Source organism: Vipera ursinii (genome assembly GCF_947247035.1).
Source record: "Vipera ursinii genome assembly, chromosome: 11".
NCBI lineage: Eukaryota > Metazoa > Chordata > Lepidosauria > Squamata > Viperidae > Vipera > Vipera ursinii.
The window spans coordinates 16159769-16186123 of NC_139524.1; the positions used below are offsets into that span (position 1 = coordinate 16159769).

Sequence of the window (26355 nt, forward strand, 5' to 3'; positions counted from 1 at the left end):
TGAAGGAGGCCTCCAATTTTCCCTCCTTCATCATCTCTTCTCTTGGTCTCTCTCTTTTGCCAGGTCCCTTCACTAGGCTAAGCCAACAAGTAGCTTTGTTCCACTCCACTCGGGACGGCGAACTGTAACCGATGACTGAGCAGGTTGTGTGAACCCAACCAACTCTGGCTCAGTCGATAAGCCACGGTGAAAACAAATCTGGCTTTGCTCACTGTCAGGTCCCATTTCTTTTTTCATCTCCCTCAAGGCAAGCTGCTTGCTAATTTCACACGTTTTTTTCCTTGTTTTGCCCAAACCCCGAAGTTGATTCAAAGCCGGCAAGATGAAGCAGTGGAGAAGAATGAAAAGCCGACGAGGATAAGTCCAAAACATCTCCTGGGGAAAAACACTTGTTATCTGGCTGAGATTGTCCGCCAGCTTAACCACAATAAGCAAAATATGGGTTGGAAGGACGAAGCATCCTATGACACATTACAGGCTGCCGGTGCCCTACCAGGAACTATCAGCTGCTGCCATCACACGGCTCAACCAAGCAGTCTGCATTCTGCTCTCTTGGACCGAGCAACTGGACCGTCTGCCATAGGGCTTCTGCCTCCCAATGCCCCACCTCATCTTCCTCCCCCACTAGAAGGATGGCGCCGCCATGTCAGTAGCTCTGCCTGGCACGTCAAATGAAAGGGCTGCCAAGAGAAGATCCTGATATTGCCTAGCTCTTTTTTTCCTGCCAGATGAAAGGCAGATGCTGGCCCAAAATGATAGGTTTGAGCCTTGGTAGCACCGTGGGATGGGGTGAGCTTCTGTCACTCGCCTCTAGCTCCTGCCCTGCCCACCCAGCAGTTCGAAAGCGTTATTGCGAGTAGACAAATGGGTACCATTCCGGCGGGAAAGGCTAGCTGTGCGAGGAGAATGGGAGCCGGTGCTGGACCTGCCTGGGTTCAAGGCAAGATTGGCGGAAGAGGCCCTGGAAGATGTCATCAACCTGAACGCCGCTAGCCAGCTGGTGCAAGCTGCTTTGTGCCAGCTACGCACAGTGGATAAACACGCAGGCACAAAAGCGAACAAGCTAGCAATTAGGCTGCCAGGACTCCTCTGTAAAGTGGTAAATCTCCCTGACAAATGTATGCCATACAAAATAAATACGGGCAGATATTTCCCTACAGCAGGAAGAGTGGTGAGCTGGGAAAGGCACAGAGTGGGCCTTAGTCCACACCCTTTGTGCCCAGGCTTTCATTTTTGCATGCTAGATGTGTACTTTACAATGCTAGCTGTATTTTTTTCTCACCTACCCTAAGCAGCCGTTCTTGGCCCGATGTTTAAAACCGAGCCAGGAATATTTGTCAACAGCTTGCCAGGGACCCTCCTGTCGGAAGCCAACCTAGCCCTCTGGGAGGTGAGGGAAAGAAACAGACAGGAATTTGATTCTGGAAGGGAGAAAGTTGATCTCCCAAGGAGAGAGGCATGTCACACACTCACTGCTTGAGCAAATAGGCGGAATCAAGATTTGCCAGGTGCATTCCTGTTCAGGGCTGTCTCGCCACAGCTGCCTGATCAGCTCTCACAACAACAGGCTCTCTGCTTCGCCAGACAAAGCCAAGAGTGGACGTCAGGAAATCAAGCCACATCAAGTCACACATACCAGTGTGTCTACTACCAACACAGGAGGGTGAGCCAGTTGCTGTAAACCAGGCCACCCCTGTAGGGATACAAATGCTGTTTCCCAATAGTTGGAGACTGCAGTGCTTTTACCATGCGCGTTTTTTGACTATAATAATATGGCAGGGAGGGGAATGCCTGCAGCAGGTTCACTAACAGGAGAAATAACGAAAAAGGAATAGTGTATTCCACACCAAAATGACCTTTGATGTTCACCTAACACCTCGGACTCACTGTTCAAAAATCCTCCCTCCTCTGAAAGGAGAAGGTGATATTTTGCTGACTGCCAAGGAATTTGGTTGCTTTGAGGGCTCAGAACAAAAGGCCACGGATTTTGTCATTCAAACACTCTGGAGATGTGGAAGGAGAAGCAGTCCTCTTTGGAAATCAGAACTTGGCAGTTGCTGAAATCCTTCTAGCATTATTCATCATCTCCTTCAGAACTCTTCAAAGGCAGAGAGCCAAAAAAAAAGGGGGGGGAGAAATGTGATTGGTCATCTGTGCATCAGAGAAATTGGAGATTAGGTGACGCAGCAGATTAGAAATCAAACTCGGACATCTCAACTGACCCTCAGTGGGTTGTTTTCCCCCCTCTTAAACAAAGTCAGCAAAAATTACTTTTCCGTCAGGAAATGGTTAGGATTGAAAGATCAGACAAATCCTGACCCATGAAGTTACACTGACTCCAATTCCTCAAATCAAACCACGTGATTGTATAATGTTCTTCAGAGACAAATGTTAGCAAGTTACTAGTCCAGTTGTACAATTATCATGGACCGGAAGTGAGACAAGTTCCTTTCTTAGTCTCCCCTTTCCTTTGAGGGTCTGCCTTCAAGGAACATTTCTGTGGTTTGTTAAACCACAGTCTCCTGCAATTTCTAAAATAGGGAACTGCTTTTAAGTACCGCTTACAAACCAAGCCAGAATTTTCCTTGAATCAGGACACCTAAAGATGAAAAGGAAAGAAGACTTGCGGAAACCCAAGGCTTATTTCTCAGGACCAAGATCACCCCATTTCAGTTAGACCACTGATGTAGGAGATGACCAGGCTGAGTTTGAGGAAGGGGTCAAATGCGTCATCGGTCACGAGTCCCTTCGTGCCCGCAAGAGATCTAAGTCCAGCTCACCATGACTTCCTTCTACTCTTATCTCCTGCTAATTTCCCTTAGCTGCTAGTAGTTGAGATTCTTGTAGAGAGCTTAAGCTTACAATAAATCGTTATACCCTTTTGAACTGCCTGAATCTCCTGGTTTTCCTGGCATTTGACAATTGATTAAACAGAAAATCTGCAAGGTCTTTCTCTTTCTTCTTTCTTTCTTTCTTTCTTTCTTTCTTTCTTTCTTTCTTTCTTTCTTTCTTTCTTTCTTTCGATTTCAGTTTTGGGAAGTCTCAGTTTTGTGGCGAGCAAAGTATATGGATTGTCCTGATGTACTTGGTACATTTGAAATTTGGGCCAATGTATTTCTGCGTGTTCTAAAGTGCAACGTAGACGTTAAAGTACTTTTTAAATCGTAATGTGAAATTGGACACACCATGCTATCCAAAGCCATCCTCTTGCTCCCACATCTCTATAGCACGATCCTGTTGAGTTCTAGGTTACAATAATGGGCCTAGAGATGCATTTTGAGCGAAGCCTGCCTTCTTCATAAACACAGGTCTCTGAGGACCACTTTATGTGCAATATATCGTTGTCTCCTTAGAGCAAGAAAGCACAGGGATAATCTCACATGTCAATAAGGGCAGACGAATCCTTTTACGTGCCATAAACGCTGGGTTGCTTGGAGAGTTTCCAAGGGACGCACAACAAAACAAGGTCAGCTCACTATGCAAGGAAAAATTAAACACAGTTCAGCTCTGCAGAAAGGATATCCGTGTCGGAAACTGTCACAAGTGGAGTAACTCTGGTGCTTCAAAGGAAATATAAGATCAAATCTCTTTGTCTGAAATGGTATACGTTCTCCTGCTTGAGCGGGGGGCTGGACTAGAAGACCTCCAAGGTCCCTTCCAGATTCTATTCTATTCTATTCTATTCTATTCTATTCTATTCTATTCTATTCTATTCTATTCTATTCTATTCTATTCTATTCTATTCCTATTCCTATTCCATTTAATCTAATTTAATTTAATTTAATTTAATTTATTGAGATTTCTATACCGCCCTTCTCCCAAAGGGACTCAGGGCGGTTCACAGGGCATAAATATAAATGACAATACAAAAATTAAAAGACAATTAAATCAATGCCCAAGTTAAAACAAGAATAATAAAACAAGTCTATAAAAACCCATATACCCCCATCAGGCCAGACCCGCTAGTTCAAATAAATGGGTCTTCAACCCGCGACAAGCACCAACGTTGCACGGCGACTGTAATTATTGCTATCATTTTATCAGCGCTAACTGCTAGGCAGCTGAGAGAAGGTTGTACCAAAGGGAGGTAATTGCTAATGCATCCTAAGTACAAAAGAGCTAGAAAAGTCTAGCTTTTCCAGAATCTAAGCTAGGTAAGAATTCACTTCTTTGGGTAAGATTCCTCCCTTCCATTCTCTACACACCCATCCAAATGTTGCTTCTCACACCAACTGAGAGATTTCAAGACAGCAAGATTTTAGAGAGAGGCAGTCTGTCAGAGCAATGATCTTTCCCCCAAGAAGCTCGCTAATCACACCTGAATGTCAGTTTTGTCATTCCTTTCCCCTCAAGTCAAACCGGAGTCTACTGAGCTCTGGCTTGGCCAAATGGCGCCACAAAAATCTTTCTACGGTTCCTCCTCCGGAAGGAGAAGAGAACGTGACCTGGCCAGGAGGAAGCTTTGCTCTCCAGGGAAGGAAAACCAAAGAGGAAGCAGAACGCTCACGGTGAAATGTGCATTGCATGAAAACAATGCAGGCAGTCCTCAACTTACGTCCAAAATGTCCATCCCTAAGCAAGACAGTCACAAAGTGAGTTTCTCCCACTTTAGGACCTTTCTTTCCACCGTTGTTAAGTGAACCACGGCAGTTGTTAAGTTAGCAACGTGGTTGTTAAGTGAATCTGGCTTCCCCATGGACTTTGCTTGTTGGAAGGTCGCGAAAGGGGATCACCTGACACACACAGACACACACAGACACACACACACCCTGGGGCACTGCAACCATCAGAAGTACCTGCCGGTTGCCAAGCATCCAAATTTTGATCACGCGACCATGGGGATGTTGCAACGGTTGTAAGTGTGAAAAACGGTCATGGGTCAGTTTTCAGTGCCGTTGTAACGTTGAACAGTCGCTAAGCGAACGGCTGTAAGTCAAGAACCACCTGTATATTCAAAGCCTTCAAGCAGTGACTTTAGCGCCTGGGTGTCTGCACGGCTGGCTGGGGAATTCTGGGAGTTGAAGTCCACAGGTCTTAAAGTGGCCAAGGCTGGACACTCCTGCTTGAGGGCAGGGGTCCTCAACCTTGGCCACTTTAAGACTTGGGGACTTCGACTCCCAGAATTCTGGGAATTGAAGCCCACAGGTCTTAAAGTGGCCAAGGTTGAGGACCCCTGCTTGAGGGCATCAGAGATGAGAGTGGAAAACATGCAAACGAGAGAACTTGCCTGGAAGCATCTACATTCTATAAAGATTGACGTGGGTGTCCTGGGGAAGTTGCTGGCACCACTGCTGTTGCCTGCCCCTAGTCCAGGGGTAGGCAACCTCGGCTCTTTTATGACTCATGGACTTCAACTCCCAGAATTCCATGAGTCATAAAAGAGCCGAGGTTGCCTACCCCTGCCCTACTCCCACATGGCCCGCCACGACTGCGTAGCTGTCAGATAAGTCTAGGAGACCCCCTGAAGAAGGAACGACAGGCACACACCCCGAGTCATTATGCCAGCCCCCTCCCTCCTTCAGGAATAGAGACCTGCTACTTACAGATTTTATGTTTGCCCTTGATGGGGAACTTAATAACCATCTCCTGGGGGTTAGAACAGATGAAGACAAATGGAGACGCCGACTCCTGGCTCAGCTGGGGATACTAGAAGGGGGGGGGGGGAAAGAGGAGAGCACAAAAAACATCAGCATTACACATAGGTTATCAGCACCGCAATAAATTAAGGGAAGAGAACTACCTACCGAGGGACGACTACGCGGATTGAGGGGAAAAAATCTCGAGCGCTACCAAGCAAGCTGAAAGGTAAAGGCAGGGAAGAGCTCCCCTACCACAACATTTCTTGAAACCTGTTCAAAAAGGGAGGCCAAGATCAAAGGGAACCCACACTGTGCACAGACCAATCCCAGCAGCCAGCTCAAAAACAGCGCTAGAATTAACCTTTGATTTCATACTGCAAAATTGCAGCCTGGGAGGGAGGGAGGGGAGAGATTTTGCACCCCTTCCTTTCCTTTTGAGCTTCCTTCAAAATAACAAAAGCAGGCAGAACTATCCCCAGCCCCCTTCTGATTAAGAGAAGAGGAGGGGTTTTTTGGGGGGAGAGAAGCAGGTTGAGCCAATCAGGGCCAAGATGCCACCAAGATGATCCACAATGACCAAGTGGGCACCTATTTAAGTATCCCAAATGATATCCCAGAGGGGAAAGCTGAGAAGACTGTAGTTCCATAATCCCCGACAACACAGCCTAGAATAAATTTAAACGACAGGATTTAAAGTTACAGGAAGACAAGAGTCTGGTTGAATAGCAGAAGACCTTTCCAAACACAAGGAATGATTGTGTTAGCATCAACCGCCCAAAAGGCATGGTCTCCCTCTCACCGAATGCATCCAAACAGAATGGGGAATACCTTAATTGGAATTTGAGTTGGATTTGTGCAGTGAGTAAAGGAGGGGGACTCCTCAATCTAAAGTGCCCTTTCCAACCCTATAACTCCACAAGCACTAAAAAAAAATTAAATGCTATATAGAAACGATGGTAGTCTGGTCCCATCATCACCATCTATTCCACCTATAGGCCTAGGCCGCTTTTTGACTTGTGGACTTCAACTCCCAGAATTCCTGAGCCAGGCACGCTGAGGGGACAGAGAGGTTTCCAAGCTGAGCCACGCTGGCTCAGGAATTCTGGGCGTTGAAGTCCACGAGTCCTAAAACAGCCAAGGTTGCCTACCCCTGCCCTATTCCAAAAGACCTGTGATTTTTTTTTTAAAAAAATGACAAAGTGGTAAAAAACAGATGGCTATTCTCCCTCCCTCCCCAAAACTGGCCATCTTCTGACGTTCCTCTCTGGCAGGGACATTTCCTACAAAGCAGGCACAATACTGGGGGCAGCAGATCACCCCCCTCACCCCACAAAAGACATCCAATCTGATACTTCCTTGGGGGAAGGAGCGCCGCAAGTGTGAATCTCCCTATCCCGGCCACTGTACTGCCGACTTCAGAAGGTCTATGCGCAGGGTGGCTAGGGAGAGGACCTTAACGCTTGGCCAGATGGCTACAGCAGAAGGCACCCTTCAGGCAGCTCGGCCTCACGCCACTCCGAACAGGAAAGTCTCTTCGACTGTGAAATGGCAGCTGGTGGAGCGTCACGTGTGGGCGGCCTTCAGAGACCCAACGGGGGAGATGCAAAAGGCAGCTGCATTGTGAAGGCCCACTTGGTGAGAGGGCTCTTCACTTCTTCTCCCATAGGGAGATGGCTAGACCGCGGGTCTTCTCCACAGCATGTGCAGAGAATTGGCTTGTGGAGCGAGCCGGAAAAGCAACAGCAGCAGCAGCACTTAAAACTTACATACCGCTTCATCGTGCTCCACGGCCCTCTCTAAGCAGTTTTACAGAGTCAGCCTCTTGCCCCCAACAATCTGGGTCCTCATTTTACCCACCTCGGAAGGATGGAAGGCTGAGCCAACCTTGAGCTGGTCAGGATCGAACTCTTGGCAGTGGGCAGAGTCAGCCTGCAATGCTGCATTCTAACGGCTCTGCCACCACCGCTCTTAATAGCAATAGCACTTAGACTTATATACCGCTTCACAGTGCTTTACGGCCCTCTCTAAGCGGTTTACAGAGTCAGCCTCTTGCCCCCAACAATCTGGGTCCTCATTTTACCCACCTCGGAAGGATGGAAGGCCAAGAGTCAACCTTGAGCCGGTGAGGATCGAACTGCTGGCAGTCAGCAGAGTTAGCCTGCAAGACCACATTCTAACCCCTCTGCCACTTGTAAGGCATTGGACTCTTTTTTGGGACCATTTCGAAGCAAGTCAGCTCTCACAAAGTTCAAGAGAGGATCTGATAAATCCAGGCAAGGGCATGTTTGGATCCAAGGTTCAGGGTCACTCTTGGAACAACTAGAGGTATGTGTGAAGCCCAGAAGCAAAGACTCCTTTACCTCCTTGCCCTCAGCAACTGATTGAAATTCATTTCCTGTGCATATGGTGGAAACGTGACCTGGTTAATTCAAAGAAGCATTTCGGGGGAACCAAAGAAAGGGTGCACGCCCAAGAGGCAAGGAAGGAATCCATAAAATGGAGCAACTTTCCACAAGAGAAAAGAATGTAATTTTGACTGATGGCACCAGTGAGTTCAGCCAGAAAGCCTCAGCATACTAAAATCACCCCTTACAAAAGGCATTTCAGAGCTAGATGGATTACCGAAGGAATTCAGTTTAAGATAGAATCCCATGCTTACTGCCAAACACTGCAAGGAACAAAGTCTGAATTCCATTAGCCTAAAAAGGTAAAGGTTCCCCCGCACATCCGTGCTAGTCGTTTTCGACTCTAGGGGCCGGTGCTCATCTCCGTTTCAAAGCCGAAGGGCCAGCGCTCGTCCGAGGACGTCTCCGTGGTCATGTGACCGGCATGACTAGACGCCAAAGGCGCACGGAACGCTGTTACCTTCCCACCGTAGCGGTCCCTATTTTTCTACTTGCATTTTTACGTGCTTTCAAACTTCTAGGTTGGCAGAAGCTGGGACGAGTAACAGGCGCTCACTCTGTTACGCGGCACTCAGGATTCGACCCGCCAAACTGCCGACCTTCTGATCGACAAGCTCAGCATCCTAACCCACTGAGCCACCGCATCCCCAAATCGTCTTATTTCTCCAGGGCTGGCTGCGTTAGTCTTGCATTGCGTCTTAAAGGCTAACTGACTTCGGGTGTCAGAACTTCGGAATCAAAATCCTGCCGGCAACTAAGCTGCTGACTGAGCACAACCAAAGCCCTGGCATTACCAAGGCAGAATCTCTGCGTCACACATCGGGATCCCTACTCAGCAGCATAAAGCACAAGCAGCATAAAGCACAAGTTGTGGCTGTAAGTTGAGGACTACCGAGTATTCCGGGGAGGAGGGAGTGGGGCGGAGTTGTCAGAAGCCACCCTGCCTGGGTGTGAGAAAGTTTGCAGGCGAGGACCAGCGAGAGAGGAGCTGTGCAGAAAGGCTGCTGCTGCTAATGGTGGGGCAATCAAAACGGCTTTCTTTTCTTCAGAAGCGGCGCTTGCAACCTCCACCGCTGAGGTGGCAAAACGCCCTCTTGCTGCGCTATTCAAAGCAGGCCGCGTTCTCCCCTGGAGGCTGTCAAGAGCTCCTATCTGCTGCTCAAAGATAACAAAAACAGGCCGGCAAGTGCTTTGGCTGCTTTGAAGGGCAGATGCAAAGAGCTCCGACAGGCTACTTCGCTTGCTTTTCATCTGGCACTCCTGTCGACTCCCCATTGCGCTTGTTCTTCGCCGCGGCCAGCCTCGCACGAAGTGCCAGTTTCCTGAGCTGGAGCAGGGGCAAAGGAGGCAAGCCCTGGAGAGGCACCCCTGGCTAATCTGGCTCTCCTTCACCCTTATCGGCGGAAGGCGGGATCCCGGAGTTCCCGGGCCAGGATCAAGGGAGGCAAGAGGGGACTGGAACCGCGGAAGCCTTGCTGGCTTATAAACAATGGGAGCTGAGAATGAAGGAATGGAAGCCCTGTCCAAAACAAAAAGAGATGTCAAAAAGAGATGCACTGGGGGGGGGGAAGAAGACAACCCCCTTCTCCTCTTCCGGCATACCTAAAATCTAACGCAAAGGCAGGAGGATTTATCCACAATAGGATTTAAAAAATAAAAATAAAAGCTTTTCACATCAAAACAACGGCGTGACGGTCTTAGGGAGAAAGTTCTGCCTGATGGGGCTGCTGTTGAAAAGGGTTTCGTGGCCCTTGGCACTCTCAGGCTGGCTAATTAGAAAGGATTCCAAAGACAACGTTAAGGCAAGTTCACAAAAAAAACCCGGGTGTGTGTGTGTGGTGTTTAGGTTGTTTAAAACAACTGGCCTCAGCCTGGCATTTTCCAGACGGGTTAGCTCACAACTCCCACTGGCACCGGCTACATTGGCTGGGGATGAAGAGGGGTGACCTCTGAGCTTGGTTATTTGCTTGCAGACGTTTCATTACCTGACTAGGTAATATCATCATTGGCGCTGACGACTCGTGTTGTGCTTTGCCCTGCCAGGGTGGGTGGAGGTGTGGTTTTCTCTTTGGCACTTCCTTGAGCAAAGTATTGCAATAGGAACAGCCGAGCAGAAAACCACAACCCCATCCACCTGGGCAGGGCAAGCTGCTGTGTATAAACAGGGAGCAAACCCCACAATTATCTGCACCGATGATGTTACCTAGTTGGGTAGTGAAATGTCTGCAAGCAAACAACCAAGCTCAGTTTTTATTTATTTTAGCATATCGCAAGGTTAACCTAAGCTTGTAAGCCGCCCTGAGTCTTCGGAGAAGGGCGGGATATAAATATAATAAAAATAAATAAATAAACCAAGCTAGGACAGCATCCAAGATTTCCCCAGTTCAACCCCAAAGTGCAGAATCCCCTTCGGCTAGGTAGGAGATGAGATATATATATATGCAGTGGGGCACATCCAGAAGGCACCAGGTTGGAGAAGATCTCCTGAGAATTCCAAAGAAAATTCCAGCATCTCCACCCATAACACCAGGGATCTTCCTTCCCCCAAATGGGAACACACACCTGTCTTCTATCAAAAATCCACAAAACGGCAGCAGTTGCATTTTCTAGCGGTTAAGGCTTGGATAAATCAAACAGAGCAAAAACAAAAACCCACCAAGAACTGAGCAAGCTTTCGATTTCCTCGAAAAACAAAAGAGAGACGGTGAACGATGGCCAGAGTTTCTGTAAATTGTAAAATTCCACACAGCTGGAATGCTCCATATTGGGGGGAATGACAAGCAGTCCTAGACTTATTTTCATTTAGTTACCGTTCAGTCCCTGGAAAGAGTGACTTACGACCATTTTTCACATTTGTGATCATTGCAGCATCCCCGGGGGGGGGGGTCACGTGATTTACATTCGGATGCTCGGCAACTGACTCGTATTTATGACGGTCGCAGTGTCCACGGGGTCCTGTTGATCCCCTTTTGCGACCTTCTGACGAGCGAAGTCAAAGGGGAAGCCAGAGTCATTTAACAACCACGTTACTTAACAACCGCAGGGATCCCCTTAACAACTGTGGCAAGAAAGGTTATGAAATGGGGCAAAATTCACTTAACAACCATCTCACTTAATGACAGAAATTTTGGGGTCAGTTGTGATCCAGTATTCTAGCTGGCGGCTATTACTTTCTTTATTGGTACTTCCTGTTGGTTTGGACATTTTCCGCCTTAAGTCAGCTAAGGTTTTAAACCAGCCTACAACACGGTGATGTGGAAAATGCAGATTACAGCGACAGATTAACTAGTTCTTGTTTCGCTATTTCTCAGCGACCTAAAGTGCTTTTCTTGTTTGCAAACCAACAGGCTTGTCTAAGTTGTATAAGTTTAAAAAAAAAAAGTCCAAGTAATCACGTGAAGTGTTAATACCACTTTACAAGGCCTTGGTAAGGCCACCCTTGGAATGCTGCATCCAGTTTTGGTCACCACGATGTAAAAAAGATGTTGAGACTCTAGAAAGAGTGCAGAGAAGAGCAACAAAAATGATCAGGGGACTGGAGGCTAAAACATATAAAGAACGTTTGCTGGAATTGGGGATGTCTAGTTTAATGAAGAGAAGGACGAGGGGGGACGTGATAGCAGCCTTCCAATATCTCAGGGGCTGCCCCAAAGAAGAGGCAGTCAAGCTATTCTCCAAAGCGCCCGAAGGCAGGACAAGAAGCAACGGATGGAAACTAACGAAAGAGAGAAGCAACCTAGAACTAAGGAGAAACTTCCTGACAGTTAGAACAATTAACCAGTGGAACAACCTGCCTCCAGAAGCTGTGAATGCTCCAATGCTGGAAGTTTTTATGAAGAGACTGGACAGCCATTTGCCTGAAATGGTATAGGGTTTCCTGCCTGAGCAGGGGGTTGGACTAGATGACCTCCAAGGTCACTTCCAACTTTATTGTTGTTGTTGTTGTTATAATGCACCCTTTCTTGAAAAATGAAGTGGCAAGCAAACTCCGAGAGGGGGAAAAAAAAACTACAGCAATAGCTATTTTACACCGATGACAATTCTGCAAATACATACGTGTAAAGGTGGCTGAATGCATGAACGAAAGGGACACCTTTTCTTCTCGGTCACGTATGTTGGTGGTGGCTGCGACGAAGGAAGCAGCACACTGGGTGTGTTTGTGGAATGGGGAGGTAATGGCCAAAATAAGGCACGCATAAGGTGATCTACCCAAAGCAGCGGAGAAAGGCCTTCCAACAATCCGCACGGCTTTATCCAACAGATGCAGAGCAGCAGGGAAGCCTGCATGAACCCAGCAGCTGATCCACAAAATTCAGCTGAAACTGGGGAAGTATAAATAGAGACTCACATCATTACAGGCTTCCAAGCGTCTGAGTACCCTTTGCTTGAGAAGCAGGACACAGACAATTGGCTTGATCGGCCATCCAATTTCTGTAACATAAATGGCCTGCTGATTGTCAAGATGTTGAGCGGCTCCGATCTGACACTGTTTCAGGGATGTGTTTAATCTATTAGCCTCTCTCGCTGAAAGAGAAAAAGAAGAAGAATCTGGCTTCTCACCACAGAATGCCTGATAGGTTTTCACCGGTTTCAAGCATCGGGAGATTAATTGGCTTCTAACAAGCCCGGCTACTTGGAAGAAAAGGCGAGAAGGAAAAAAAATGTTCTTATGTGGCAACAAGAAATCACCAGTCAGACCAAGAACCAACATTCTTAACAATTTCTGGAGGAAGCAAACGGGGCAAGCATGTTGGCAAATGGTGGGTTTGTGGTTGGTTGTTTTTTTTGGCAGATTAAGAATATATGGATTTGTGTTCCGTTACGTTTTTCCTAACTGCAGGCATTAAAACGATCTCCTTTGGGGAAGGGCTTGCTATAAGAAAGTCTAGTCCAGGGGTCTTCGAACTTGGCCCTTTTATGACTTCTGGACTTCAACTCCCAGAATTCCCCAGCCAACACGAAGAAGAGGCCCTTCTCCTCGTCCAGGGGGCTTCAAACCTGGCCCTTTTAGGACTTGTGGACTTCAACTCCCAGAATTCCTCAACCAACACGAAGAAGAGGCCCTTCCCCTCGTCCAGGGGGCTTCAAACTTGGCCCTTTTAGGACTTGTGGACTGGGAGTTGAAGTCCACAAGTCCTAAAAGGGCCAAGTTTGAAGACCCCTGGAGTAGCCTGTCCCTGAACAGCTGACCTCTAAAGCGGGAATAGGTAAAGTACAACACCCAGAAGCCCCTGCCCTAAACAACACAGTCTGGAGCTAACAGAAGTTAGCTACATCCCAACGTAACTGAGTGAGACACGAAGGAAGACGGGAAAGCTCTGAGAACTTGGATTCCAATCATTGCAGATGAACCAGTCTGGTTGGTCACCCTGTTCCTTAGGGAGCTGCTTATTAACGCAGCACAAGTGGCGCCGCAAGTTTCAGTTGCAAAAACAAGCAAAGCCCAGCCGAGGATGTGCTTCCCACAAGAAGCCAGAAAAAAACCCACGCATGTCGCAAACTTGCAGAGCTGTGGAATTCACACAAGACCGAGCTGGAAAAATCCCTCGTTTCAGAAGAGGGTTATGTAGGAAAAAAGAGTCTGGGGTGTAACAAACCACAGAAGTTTTTCCGTGGACCGGAGGGTGCGTGGTTTTGTGCTGCCTGCATCCCGTGGATGGGGCTTGGCTTGTTTGTGTGGACCGGTTGCTGGCATGCCGTGGGCCGGTACTGGTCCATGGACCGGGGATTGGGGACCCCTGGCTTACAGCATGCCTCACGGTGATAAATACTGTATTGCCCACCCAACTCAAAGGAGTAGAAAACATCTGCTGAGCGTCTTAGGAAGTGCAAAGGGAAGAGACGTGTGTGCCTTGTGACAGCTCCCTGCTTTGGAACAGCTTACCACCCCCCCTCCGGCAAGGAAAACCCGCCCCCCCACACCGCTTCCCCAGCCTTCCAGAGAACAGCTAAGATTTTGCCTCTTGCAGGAAACCCTTGGAGGTTAAAAGAGCTGGACTCAGATCTTCCCCCATGCAGGGTGTTGCCGCTTGTGTTGTGGTTTGACTCTTACCGTGCTACTGCTGTATTGCATTATCTTACCTGATGTCACCCAGGGCCTAGAGGGCCTTGGAGCCAGACAGTGGAGAAATCTTGCACATTGCCAAACTGACACAGATCTCATACAAAAGCCCCCTCCCCCTACGTTGTTGTCGCTCAGAGGAAACGGAAACCCCGGACGGCGGAGTGGAATAAATTGCCAAGTATCCTGGGGTCACCGATGGAGGACTTTGCTTTCAGGAAGTGAAGCTTGCCAGGCAGTTTTGTCTGCCTTCCTGGGGGGGGGGGGTGCGCGCAAATCCCCCCCCCAGGGAAAACGTTACTTCTGGAAATCAACAACCAGGCAACCCAGAGGGCAGGAGCCTTCTTTGACAAGAGATTTCCCTGAGTCAGGGAAGCCGAATTGGTCAAACCAACCGAGAGAGATAGGAGAGAGATTTCAGATCTACCCTGAAACCTGCCTGCAAAGGGAACAGAGCGAGACAGGAAAGAGCTTGTGGCTTGGTTTTCTTTTTTCTTTTTCGTTTCTACCCAAGGTTCTAGCTCTCAAGACACCCCCTTGCTGAGAAAAAGCTTTCTAGAACATCTGAGCGGGGAGAAGGCTGGCGTTCCAAATAGTGCAACCCAAACGTGGCATTAATTTTTCTCATGTTCCTAGAATGGTTGCCCAGCCCTGCTCCAATGCCAGGAGGCTGTTCTTAAGACGACCTACGAAACGTTAAGTCCCAAATTTCACTCTTTAGTCCCTGAATCTCCTGAGAGATTCCGGTGAATGGTTAAGGAATTGTAGCTGGCGAAGGAGAAGAGCCTTTTCTGTCGTGGCTCCCACCCTTTGGAACATCATGCCCAGCAAAGAGAGATCTGCCCACAACTCTGGGCCTTAGCAAAGAGCCTGAAAACCTGGATCGCTCAACTGGCTTGTGGCCCTCATGGGGACATCCCCCCACTTTGCAGTTGGCTAGCAAATTAGAAGACCCCGACCTCCATCCTGTCCATGCCCTGGTTCTTTTTATCGGTTTTAATATTAATTTTAACCTTTTTTAAATTTCAAGTGCCCAATGGCTTCAAAGTTTTTAATCTTCTAATTGTTTCAGGGCCATGGTGGCGCAGTATTGCAGGCTGACTCTGCCCACTGCCAGGAGTTCGATCCTGACCGGCTTGAAGGTTGACTCAAGCCTTCCGAGGTCGGTAAAATGAGGACCCAGATTGTTGGAGGACAATATGCCGACTCGGTAAACCGCTTAGAGGGGGCTGCAACGCACTGTAATCTAAGTGCGATTGCCAGTGTTGTTATTCTGTTGTTTATGGCATAGTAAGCAACCCAGAATTGCTTGATAGCAAAATGGGGGGAGGGGGGGAGAGAGAGGCGGCCACAAATTTAATAAATAAATAACTAAAAGCTGATGGATGAACCCAGAGGACCTGCGGTCAATCAAAGCAAGACTGTGGGAAAAGGAGCGAAAATGTAACGCTCAGCTCCCCAGAGAAGTGGGGTAGAAGGACCTAGCAGAACAATCTTTACATTTTCTGCATTTAGGCCCTTTGAGAATGCGGCTTCAACCGCATTGATTTTACAACCCTTTGAGGACTGGGGGGGGGGAGAAAGGCCATTTATTTTTAAAGCGAGTGACAAAAGCGACTCAGCTTCAATCACCCGCAACCTCCACCCCTCCAAACAAAACAAAAACCCCTCCCAAGAAACAAGTAGGGGTAGGGTGTTTGTTGGTGTGTGTGTGTGTGTGTGTGTGGTTTGGGTTTTTTTGCTCATTCACCTGTTCCTGAAATTGCTCTTGTGACAGGCAGTCAATCAAGTCCACGCAGCCAAGGAGACAGCCGGAGGGATAATCCTTGGGAAACTCCAAATCTGCGGTAAGCAGGAGAGAAAATTATGTGCCTTGAGTTTCTGCCGTTCTCCACATGGTCCTGATTAGCCTTTGCCAGCCCTCGCGTGTGCTCACTCCGTGCTACTTCCAACTGCTAATTTCATGGTTTGGATCAAGCACATGCTTCTTAGGCAGCACTGCCTGATAATACACACTTGTGGAGAAAGGAGTTCATTGCTGCATTGCAGCAAGCAAGTGCTCAGCGGGACCGTCAGCCGAGAACTTCCACGTTTCAACTGTTACCCTTCCAGCCACAAAATAATCTCCCCCCCCCCCAGGTTAAGGTGACCCTTCAAAGGTTAATGTTGTGTCCTGTGGGCCCTTAAAACCTTCTTCCGGGCTAAGAAACACCCTCTCTGCGGAACCCGCTTCCTGCAATCCCCTCGTCAGATGTAGGTGATACGGGTTCTGTCTTGAGAAGCTCACCATACATACTTGAGGGGAATTGAGAAATAAGGAAGACATGGTGAAAGGATGAACAGGCTAGAGACAAAAAAATAAATAAATGGGGCTCTGGAAAAATTGTTTGTTGGGCTATAGCAGAGGTAGGCAACCTTGGCTCTTTTATGACTCGTGGACTTCAACTCCCAGAATTCCTCAGCCAGCGTGGCTCAGCTTGGAAATCTCTCACTTTTCCCTCAGCGTGGCTGGCTCAGGAATTCTGGGAGTTGAAGTCCACAAGTCATAAAGCGGCCTCGGCCTAGGCCAGGGGTAGGCCACCTTGGCTCTTTTATGACTCGTGGACTTCAACTCCCAGAATTCCTCAGGCAGCAGGGCTCAGCTTGGAAACCTCTCTCTTTCCCCTCAGCGTGGCTGGCTCAGGAATTCTGGGAGTTGAAGTCCACAAGTCATAAAGCGGCCTAGGCCAGGGGTAGGCAACCTTGGCTCTTTTATGACTTGTGGACTTCAACTCCCAGAATTCCTCAGGCAGCAGGGCTCAGCTTGGAAACCTCTCCCTTTCCCCTCAGCGTGGCTGGCTCAGGAATTCTGGGAGTTGAAGTCCACGAGTCATAAAGGGGCCAAGGTTGCCTACCCCTGGGCTATAGTAATGCACAAAGAAACACTATGTGGAGTCATGCAGTGACCTAATAAGCCAGAAGATATGTGTCGAATTTCACCCTGCTAGAGTGGTTTGTGGTTTCACACACTGCACTAGAGCAGCCAATTTTAGGTCAACGTTCATTGTTAAATAATCCATGGCTTTACTTGGCATAAATGTCACACTTTCATAAATAACACATACATGGCGTCTTTTCCTTCCTTCCTTCCAGGTTTCCTGCGCCTGTGGCTATCTTTCTCTCAAGATCTCCTTTCCCTTTAGAGCAATTTCTTGAGACCTACTTCTCCAAGCTCAGTGAGCTCGGCTGTTTGCCCTTGTGTGGTCCTTTCCATACATCAGAGGGTCAAAGCGAAACGTTACGTCATCGCGACAGGGGAGAAGGCGAAAGAGCCAAGAGCACGGACGTAAAGAATGGCACCCGAGGGGAAAAACGAAAACAGCACAAGGTTTTCACTGAAAGATTTTGAGCGCTGTCTTTCCGAAGCCTCTTTGCTCTACGAGCTATGAATATAAAACGTACAGAAAAAGGTACATAAAAATAAAAAAAAAGATGTAAAAACAGATGTCAGCTGTTTCAGTTCCTTCCTTCGGGACCGTTCTATCGGTTATCGTATGCCGAGACAACTAGACACAGGGACTGTTTTTGTTTTTTTCCTCTTGTGCCATCACTCTGCTGAATACCTAATTCTCACAGTTCTGTCTAATGTGTGTGTATATTAAGCCATAAAGGTAAAGGTAAAGGTTCCCCCGCACAGGCGTGCTAGTCGTTTCCGACTCTAGGGGCCGGTGCTCATCTCCGTTTCAAAGCCGAAGAGCCAGCGCTTGTCCGAGGACGTCTCCGTGGTCATGTGGCCGGCATGACTAGACGCCAAAGGCGCACGGAACGCTGTTACCTTCCCACCGTAGTGGTCCCTGTTTTTCTACTTGCATTTTTACGTGCTTCCGAACTGCTAGGTTGGCAGGAGCTGGGACGAGTAACAGGCGCTCACTCTGCTACGCGGCACTCAGGATTCGACCCGCCAAACTGCCGACCTTCTGATCGACAAGCTCAGCGTCCTAACCCACTGAGTCACCACATGCCTATATTAAGCCATACATTATTGTTTATCCTTCTTCTTTACTTCCTCCTTTTATTATGGTTCTGTGTGCAGTCAGCCAGATGTTCCGACTGGAGTAGGCATTTTCGTCTACCTATCGAGTCGTTTCCAAGGACCGAGGGTAGGCAGATGTGGACTATTGCTATCATTACCCTCTCTGCTGCTTTGCACGTAGTGAGTGCTCCAGTACCAGAGTTAAATTCCTAGCGGCTCTAATGGCTTGGCCGAATAAAGAATTCCACTTCCACTTTTTCTTCATTTTCCTTCTGGCCTTCCAGAGGAAAGAACCCCCAACAAAGATAAAGGATAACGCTCACCTTCTCGGAGTAACATTCTGTAGGTGGCCTCCAGCTCAGAGACTTCCTGGGAGGTGGGCCTTTTCGCCGTGGCTGCTATCCATAGCCGGCCTCGGTGGGATGTGTACCAAATTCGGCCTTCCACCCTGCGGAAGAAAAAGGGGAGGATCGGAAACAGAGCCCACCTCCCTGGGGGGGTCTCTTGACATGTCACTCAAGGAACATTTTCTTTGGAAACCACGAGATGGAATCCTGGGTCGACCTCTAAGCCGACCTGAGTCTCAGAATGAGCCTCAGCAAATAAAGAGGAAATGGCCGAAACAAAAGGGCAGACAGTCCTTAAAAAGCTTGACCACCAAGGACACTCACAAAAGAGCCGAGATCTTCCAAGCAGGTAGAAGCAGTTTTACACCTTCCCAGTTTCCCAACAGGAACCGAGGTTTATCCCTGCATATTTACCAAGGAATAATAGAAATGTTTGGGGGTTTTATAAATGTGGGAAAAAGGGTTTTTTGAAAGATTTTTTTAAAAATTTCCCGAGAGGTCTTTCTGGTGTCAGGAGACAGCCAAGAAAGCCAATGTGTAAGGTATAACTAATAAATAATAAAATGAGGAAAGCCCAGGGCCTAATTTGTACAATAGATAAAAGTCAAAGTCCAAATGTACTTTTAAATGCATGGTTTTTTTTTCTTCTTCTTCCACCAACGCAAAACTGATGGGATGGTTGGGCTTTTCACTTTGAACCACTGACCTCTAAAATAAGAAGGTTGTCTCAAAATGCCTGAGAATCTAGGCTAAAAGGGGTGGGGGGGAGGAAGGAAGGGAAGAACTGTCTTACAACCATAGTCATTTTCTTTGGGGCAAAGGAGCTAGGGAAGAGTTACTCTGCTTATATGTAGCTGCTCAACACGCATTAAGCCCTTTCCTCTAAGGAGCTTAGAACACTAAATACAGCCAAGCCATTTTTATCATTTTGTAACTGTGGAAGAAAGACAAGCAAGGAGGAGGGGCCCAACGTAATACATTTCATTTAATGACAAAGCAGCCATTTGAAAAGAAAAAAACAACACACCTCTAACCTCTGGGTCCAATAATCTCTCGACCAACCTATCCCAGGGGGTCCTCGTCCTTGTTAAGCTGCAGGCCTGGCCAATGATCGGCTGATTGTCCATTAGATTTTTTTTTTTTTTTGACATCCAGCCTTACAAACCTGTGCTCTCCCTAGGGCCGTGGTGGTGAATGTATGGCACGCGTGCCAAGGGTGGCATGCAGAGTCAGCCCTCTCTGTGGGCACGCGCACTGTCGCTCCACTCCTAGGCCTTCAGCTGGGTTTTGTAAAACCTTTTCGCTTTAGGCCTCTGCCGCCGTGTGCAAAAAAAAAAGGTTCAATCAATCAATCAATTTCAAATTCTCGTGGGGAAAAAAAAGATCTCGCAGTTGGAATTGATTGAACTTTTTAGTCCCGCCCAGTCTGCCGTTACCACTGCGGCCACACCCACCCGATGGGCCACGCCCACCTGGCACCCGATGATACATAAGTGGTTTTTGGGTTGCAGTTCGGGCCCTCGGTCTCTAAAAGCAAGGCCTCTTAAAGGAAAAGGTGGAAGGATCAGAAAAAGGAAAGAAGGCGAGGTTGTCAGAATACAAGCTAACTTGAGGACTAATCCACATGGAGCCCCATTTCCATCTGTCCTGTTTGCCATCGTTCACTCCCTAGAGACTAAAATGGACAATGTGAAATTTGAGTGGGCCACGAACAAGGAGTATATATTGGAGGTGGTGACCCTTTGAGAGCTGTATGCAATGAAATTTCATTTTGATGTATGCAGATTGGTGTACATTCAAAGTGACAATAAAGTTATCATTATCAAAAGGTTCGCCAGCACTGCCCTAGGGGTTGCACCGCTACACTTACGACCCCAATATAAAAATGATGGGAATTATAATATAGCACATTAGAAAGCACCAGGGTTGGGGGGAAAGCAGCATTAGAACATGCGGCAACTGTGTTCCACACACACCCAAGGGTGTTTTTTCCCCCCTTCAGCTAGAGAGGTGGAAAAACAGCACCACCTGGTGAGTCGATCAGAAGGGTTAAAAATTGTTCAGCTAGCTAGAATTTCTGAGAGTTGAACTCTACAGGCTTTGAAGTTGCCAAGGTTGGACTACCCTTTGCCTACAGGTAGTCTCTGGTTAATGACTGCCCTGTTTAATGACGGTTCGAACTTACGACGGCACCGGAAAAAATAACTTTACAATTGGTCCTCGCACTGGGCCACAATGGCCGCAGGGTTGAGTGCTTTACAATCTGGAGGCTTCGCAATCCACGGATGTTTACGACTGTTGCAGCGTTCTGTGGTCACGCGATCACCTCACGTTGTAGACATGTGATGTTTTGCTTAATGGCTGAGTCACTTAGCAGTTCCTAGTCGTCATTTGGGGACTTATCCCTAGTCTCTCCCAGAAATTTGACTCTGATCATCTTCTATGTATGAAGTATTAGTAAGTTAATATAATTTTAAGAGAAGGGTGCAACATGCTCTGTGGAAAATAACCGATAGAATAAAAAAGGTAGAATCTATTCTTAAACATCCTCAGAAAACAAAACAAAAGATTGCCGGTGGCTATCGAAAACTTAGTCCCATGTGGCAATTTTTCCAGCCTCCCCCTGTGAAAAAAACATTGTGCCATATTAAGCCCCCAAAGGATATTTTTACAAGTTAGGGCAATCCCCAGGGCTTACAAGCCACAAGGGGGGGGGGAAGAGAAGCACATGAATGTCACAAACATGAAAATAAAGCAGCTAGAGCTCATTAATTCATACCAGCAGCCTCAATTAAAGAAACACCAACATGTTTTCCCTAAAGCTTGCGCTCCTGTAAAATGGCAATGCCGCTTAAGTGATGCCAGTCAACCTGATCTGCAACAGCAGCTGGGCCAACCTGATGTCACACCAGTGGCCCGTTTTCAGCAGAAGGAAGCGGAGGAAAAAACGTGTTAAATTCAGCTTGCGACTATCGTGGAATTCCTCTCTTCACACCATGATGCTGGGCAGATGCCGCCGGTATTCATTACAGCCCCCCAACTTCTCCAAAGAAAGCTCACCTGAGCAGGTTCACCTGTTGCGCTACAAAGCGATTTCTTCGGCTTATGCTTAGGGTGTCCCATGACACCGGCAATTACAGTTGGTAAACCACATTTATGGCTTAGTGGTGTACAAATCCTGCCCCAGAAGCTTATTCCAACAAACCCTGGAGGCAGTAAACCATGATCTAGTGTAACAATACATGAACTCAACCTCAAAGTGCTCCTGGTGACAGATCTCTGTTTACCTCTTGATCCCTTTGACCAGCAAGGAGGCCCAAGGCTGATGCAGGCTCAGACACCAGCCGTTGTCTGAAATCTCCTGGATCTCTCGATCCTGAATTCGTAAGCGACTTCTTTCTGAATCTGCCAGGCTTCCACTCTCTGCAGAAATGTCCATTTTCCGGTATGGGAGCAAACCAGCTTGGTCCACCCACTTCAAATATAATTTAAAAGAGAACAAAAGACATTTTTATACTCAGAATTGTACAACAGAAGATAGGAATAGAAATAAGGGCTTTTTTCTTTGACTTGGGCCTAAATGCCCCTGGCGTTCCTTACTGTCACTGAACTGAGCGGAAGGAACAAAAGGTAAGTTATTGTGAGGGATTAAAGGTAGCTATAAAAGAAGAAGCTGGTTGCCAGTGCAGCCATCATAAAACAGTCCATCTAAGTTTGTATTCCCTGGCTGAAAAAAAACCTAGAAATACTATACAGGCAGTTGGTGACTTGTGAGCACCCCAATTTCCACTGCTAAACAAGACAGGGGTTAAGTGAGAGAATGATTTCCCCCTTTTTTGGCCACCATTGTTAAGCAAATCACTTGTACATGTGAAGCGAACCGTGAGGTCATTACTGAATCTAGCTCTCCCGGCTGACTATGCTTGTCAGGTGGCGGCAAATGATGACGTAAGCCACTTCTTTCAGTGCCACCGTAAATCTGAACGGTCGCTAAATGGACGGCTGCGAGCTGAGGACCCTGCACCACAACGCAAAGGAGAAGGTCCAAAGGTGAAACGCGTCTTTCTGGTGGGTTTCGCACTCAGTACCATCTGCTTATTGTCTGCTAAACGCGACGGGCAAAACCTGCCACCCACTGTGTGATACGTGAACCCAGACAGGGAGGTTTATTCAGCTGGCTTTAGCGTCATCTGTCAGCCTTTCCAACAGGTTGGTGAATGCCCAAAGTGACAGGTCACAAGAAAAGTTATATGGACGAGAAAAGAAATCCTAACCCTAGGATGACCATCTCCACAATCTATTCCTGACAAGACAGACGTTAGATCAGGGGTCCCCGACCCCCGGTCCGTGGACCAGTACCGGGCCGCGGCATGCCAGTAACCGGTTCGCACAAACCAGCAAAGCCCCATCCGCGGGATGCAGGCAGCACACAAAACCAGGCACTCTCCGGTCCACGGAAAAAGGAACCCTGGTGCCCCGAAGGTTGGGGACCTCTGCATTAGATTATTGGGGGAGGCCCACGGGGGAGGGAGTTCATAAGAAGGAAGAGAAAGAAGAATTACTGACGACGGGAGCTGGCTGGAGAATGTGCGGATTCACCAAGGCTCCCAATTCTTCGAGTTTCCCGTCTGGATTTTGCTTGGCCTTGACCAGAGTGCCGCTGCTGATGGCTTCAACCGTTTCATCCAACCTGCAAAGGACAACCAGCCAGTTTCCCTCCGATTCCCATGATAGTCTCTCGTCACTCTTCTAGCTGGCTGCGGCTGAAAACGCCCTTCTCACCCCCACACGGGGACCTGCCTTCCTAACGAGCTGCAAATGCTGAGCGGACATTTGCTCAATTATTTAACAGCATCCTCAATTATACCCTGGTTAGCAAGTCAGTAGTAACCCTCTTAAGGGTTTGAGCCTGCTCTTCTGCTCCCCCGCAGGAGCTTTCGTGGAAGCTTACTATTCGGCAGAACGGGATGAATTAATGAAACAGGCAAATCCATCACGGCAGCTGATCTTTTCCTACTACAAGGGCGGGACGATCGTCTTCGCTGCCTGCTCATTAGTCCACTGTGCAGAACCAACAGTTCAGCCTGCTGTAAATTACAAAGGTTTCTCTCTGTGGCTGACATATTCGTCTCTACTGACCCAGCCCGGCAGGGAGAGATGCAGAAAACGAGCTTAGCACTACGGAGTCCAAAATCTCTGTTGCTAAGCAGGATAGTTAAGTGAATTTTGCCCTGTTTTATGATCTTTCTTGCTGCAGTTAAGTGAATCACTGCAGTTGTGAGGCTGTTCGGCACATCTGGCTTCCTCCATTGACTCTGCTTGTTGGAAGCCAGCGAGGAAGATTATAAATGGCAACCCCATGACTCCAGGACACTGCAACCGTCATAAATATGAATCAGTTGCCAAGAATTTAGATCAAATAACCAGGGGGATGCTGCGAGGATGGCGTGAAAAATGGCCACGTTTCTTTCTTTTTTTTTCAGGGCCGTTGTCACTGAATGAATGGCTGTAAGTCGAGGACTACCTGTATTTGAAGGGGCACAAATCCTTCCTTTCAGTCATTCATAGAAGACCCCTTCAGGGATGCTTAAACAGGATTCATGAATGAATGAATGGAGGAGGAACAAACTCTAAGCCCCTCCCAGCAGATCCACTCCCACCCAAAGCACACCCACCGTTTCCAGAAGGACTCGCCTGTCCCAATCGTGACCTTGAGCCGACCTCCCAGCCCCACTGCCCCAGGATCCTCACTTGCTGTGATATTCCGCCATGTTGTCGTTTTCTTCGCGGACCTGCCGGCCCGCAAAGTCGATGGTGACCTTCCTGGACAGCCGTGAGGCGTGCCGCAGTTCGTACAGCTCCTTCGCTCTCTTCTCCAGCATCTGCCTCTCCTGCTTGGACAGCCACTGGTTGGAGTCGGTAGCAAAGTAATCGGACTCATCGTCAATGACTTGAGTTCGTCGCACACTGCGGGAACAGAATGGAGGAGGAGCATCACTGTTACTACCATCCACTACGGCAGACGTCCCCAGCCTTTTGGGCACTGGGGGCCGGTTCCGTGGAGAGAGATTTTTCCGGAGAGTGCATGGTTTTGTTTGCTGCCTGCATCCTGCAGATGGGGCTTTGCTTGTTTGGTCCTGGTCCACGGACTGGGGGTTAGGGACCCCTAAACTACGCTGTCAGCATTTGGGAAGCAGTCTTATATCAACCCAGACTATTGGCCCAGAGGCCTCTACAGTCTTCTGAATGGCAGCATCCCCCAGGGGTGTTTCCAATCGTTTTGTTGCTCAATCCCTGTCACCGAAATGAACATTGGGACCCCCTTCACGATATAAAATAGGTGTTCTTTTAATAAACCATGGGTACTTCAAATGCATATTTGATACATGAGGGCTCTCCAACTTTTCAATGGAGTCCTCCGTGATGAACTTAGCCAAACCTATTTATTTATATCCTGCCCTTATTGTTATAAATAATTCAAGGTGGTGAACGTCTAGAATACTTCTTCCTCCTGCTATTTTCCCCATCTGTCAGTTGGGGTGGGCAGAGAGAGAGAGAGAGAGAGAGAGAGAAGGAGGGAGGGACTGGCGCAAAGTCACCCAGCTGTTTTTCATGCCTAAGGCGGGACTAGAACTCTCCACCTCCTGGTTTCTAGCTTGGTGCCTTAACCACCCAGTGCAGGGGTCTTCAAACTTGGCCCTTTTATGACTTGTGGACTTCAACTCCCAGAATTCCTCATCCAGGCATGCTGGATGAGGAATTCTGGTAGTTGAAGTCCACAAGTTATAAAAGGGCCAAGTTTGAAGACTCCTGACCCAGTGTTTGTTTTCACGTTCCAAATTAAAATTAATCGAAGTAGAGTAGATTTTACCCACAATGGATAGTATAAGCAGCCTGGGGCTACAGCAAGAAGCATTTTTCTCAGTCCAGGTACCCAAGCCCTTCTACCAAACTGCATCACCCGCTTGGCGTTCTCCTGTCAAAAGGCAAGTCCAGCCAGCAGATTCTCACTGTTAATGATTAGCCCAGCGGGGTTTTTTCCTCTCTCTCTCTCTCTTCAGGAAAGCAACTTCAAATTTTCCATTAAAGGCGACCTGCTGACTTAAAGCTGAAGCCTGGCTGCTTTTCACAGAAAGCACAAGAGCAAGGCTCACCGGCCAAAGGTGTAAACTGCGGGTGTGATTCCTTCCAGCCCAAGGGCGAACAAAGCTAGCCGACTTGGTGCCCGCCAGGTGCCTCAACTGTACAGGCTAGGTAGGAAATCAGGGAGTCAAAATCCAATACATTTTGGGAACACTCAGCTGGGGAAAGTTAGCGTATGCCTCTTTTTCTACCTTACTCTGACACGTACCTGGTCTTGTCATACTCCAGCAGTTTGTCTTTGTGCTTCACAGCCATCTCCAGGCCTGACTTAAGTCGAGCTTCCCGAAGCTGGAACAGGTCTTTGTCATTTATGTCCACCTTTCCAATATTTTCTGTACCTGAGGGAACGCCCCCCCCCAAACCCCAAGAAAAGCTCAAATTAATACAAAGAAGAGGGAAGTCTGAAATTAAATGTTTGCCTTTACTACTTTGCTGACTCAGGAATTCTGGGAGTTGAAGTCCATGAGTCGTAACAGAGCCAAGGTTGCCTATCCCTGTTTTAGGGGGTGTTTTGTTCTTCAACTTTTATAAACAACAATATAGTGGAGATTCTGGCATTACAGATAGTCCTTGACTTACAACAGTTGATTTAGCGGCCGTTCAAAGTTACGACGGCACTGAAAAAAAGTGGCCTAGGACCATTTCTCACACTTACGACCGTTGCAGCCTCCCCACGGTCAGGTGATCAAAATTCAGACCCTTGGCAACTGACTCGTATTTATGACGGTCGCAGCGTCCCGGGGTGACGTGAGCGTCCTCCTTTTGCGACCTTCTCACCAGCAAAGTCAATGGGGAAGCCAGATTCACT

At 47.9% G+C, this 26355-nt stretch overlaps 1 protein-coding gene across 2 annotated transcripts in view; it reads right to left on the reverse strand.

The window, feature by feature from the left end:
* TRIP4 (thyroid hormone receptor interactor 4) overlaps positions 1-26355 on the reverse strand; it is a gene marked incomplete at its 5' end in the record, with an annotated part of 31193 nt that overhangs the window by 1222 nt on the left and 3616 nt on the right. The window contains 8 exons of one of the 2 annotated variants that reach the window (XR_014493477.1): positions 1888-2098; positions 5544-5646; positions 15796-15887; positions 18381-18505; positions 21692-21879; positions 22971-23094; positions 24156-24371; positions 25756-25885. Coding sequence is in view for 1 of the 2 variants with exons in the window: in XM_083371062.1 (XP_083227188.1) it covers positions 5544-5646; positions 15796-15887; positions 18381-18505; positions 21692-21879; positions 22971-23094; positions 24156-24371; positions 25756-25885 (978 nt within the window). The remainder of the gene's footprint in view (positions 1-1887; positions 2099-5543; positions 5647-15795; positions 15888-18380; positions 18506-21691; positions 21880-22970; positions 23095-24155; positions 24372-25755; positions 25886-26355) is intronic. The other variant, XM_083371062.1, reaches the window with a different exon arrangement.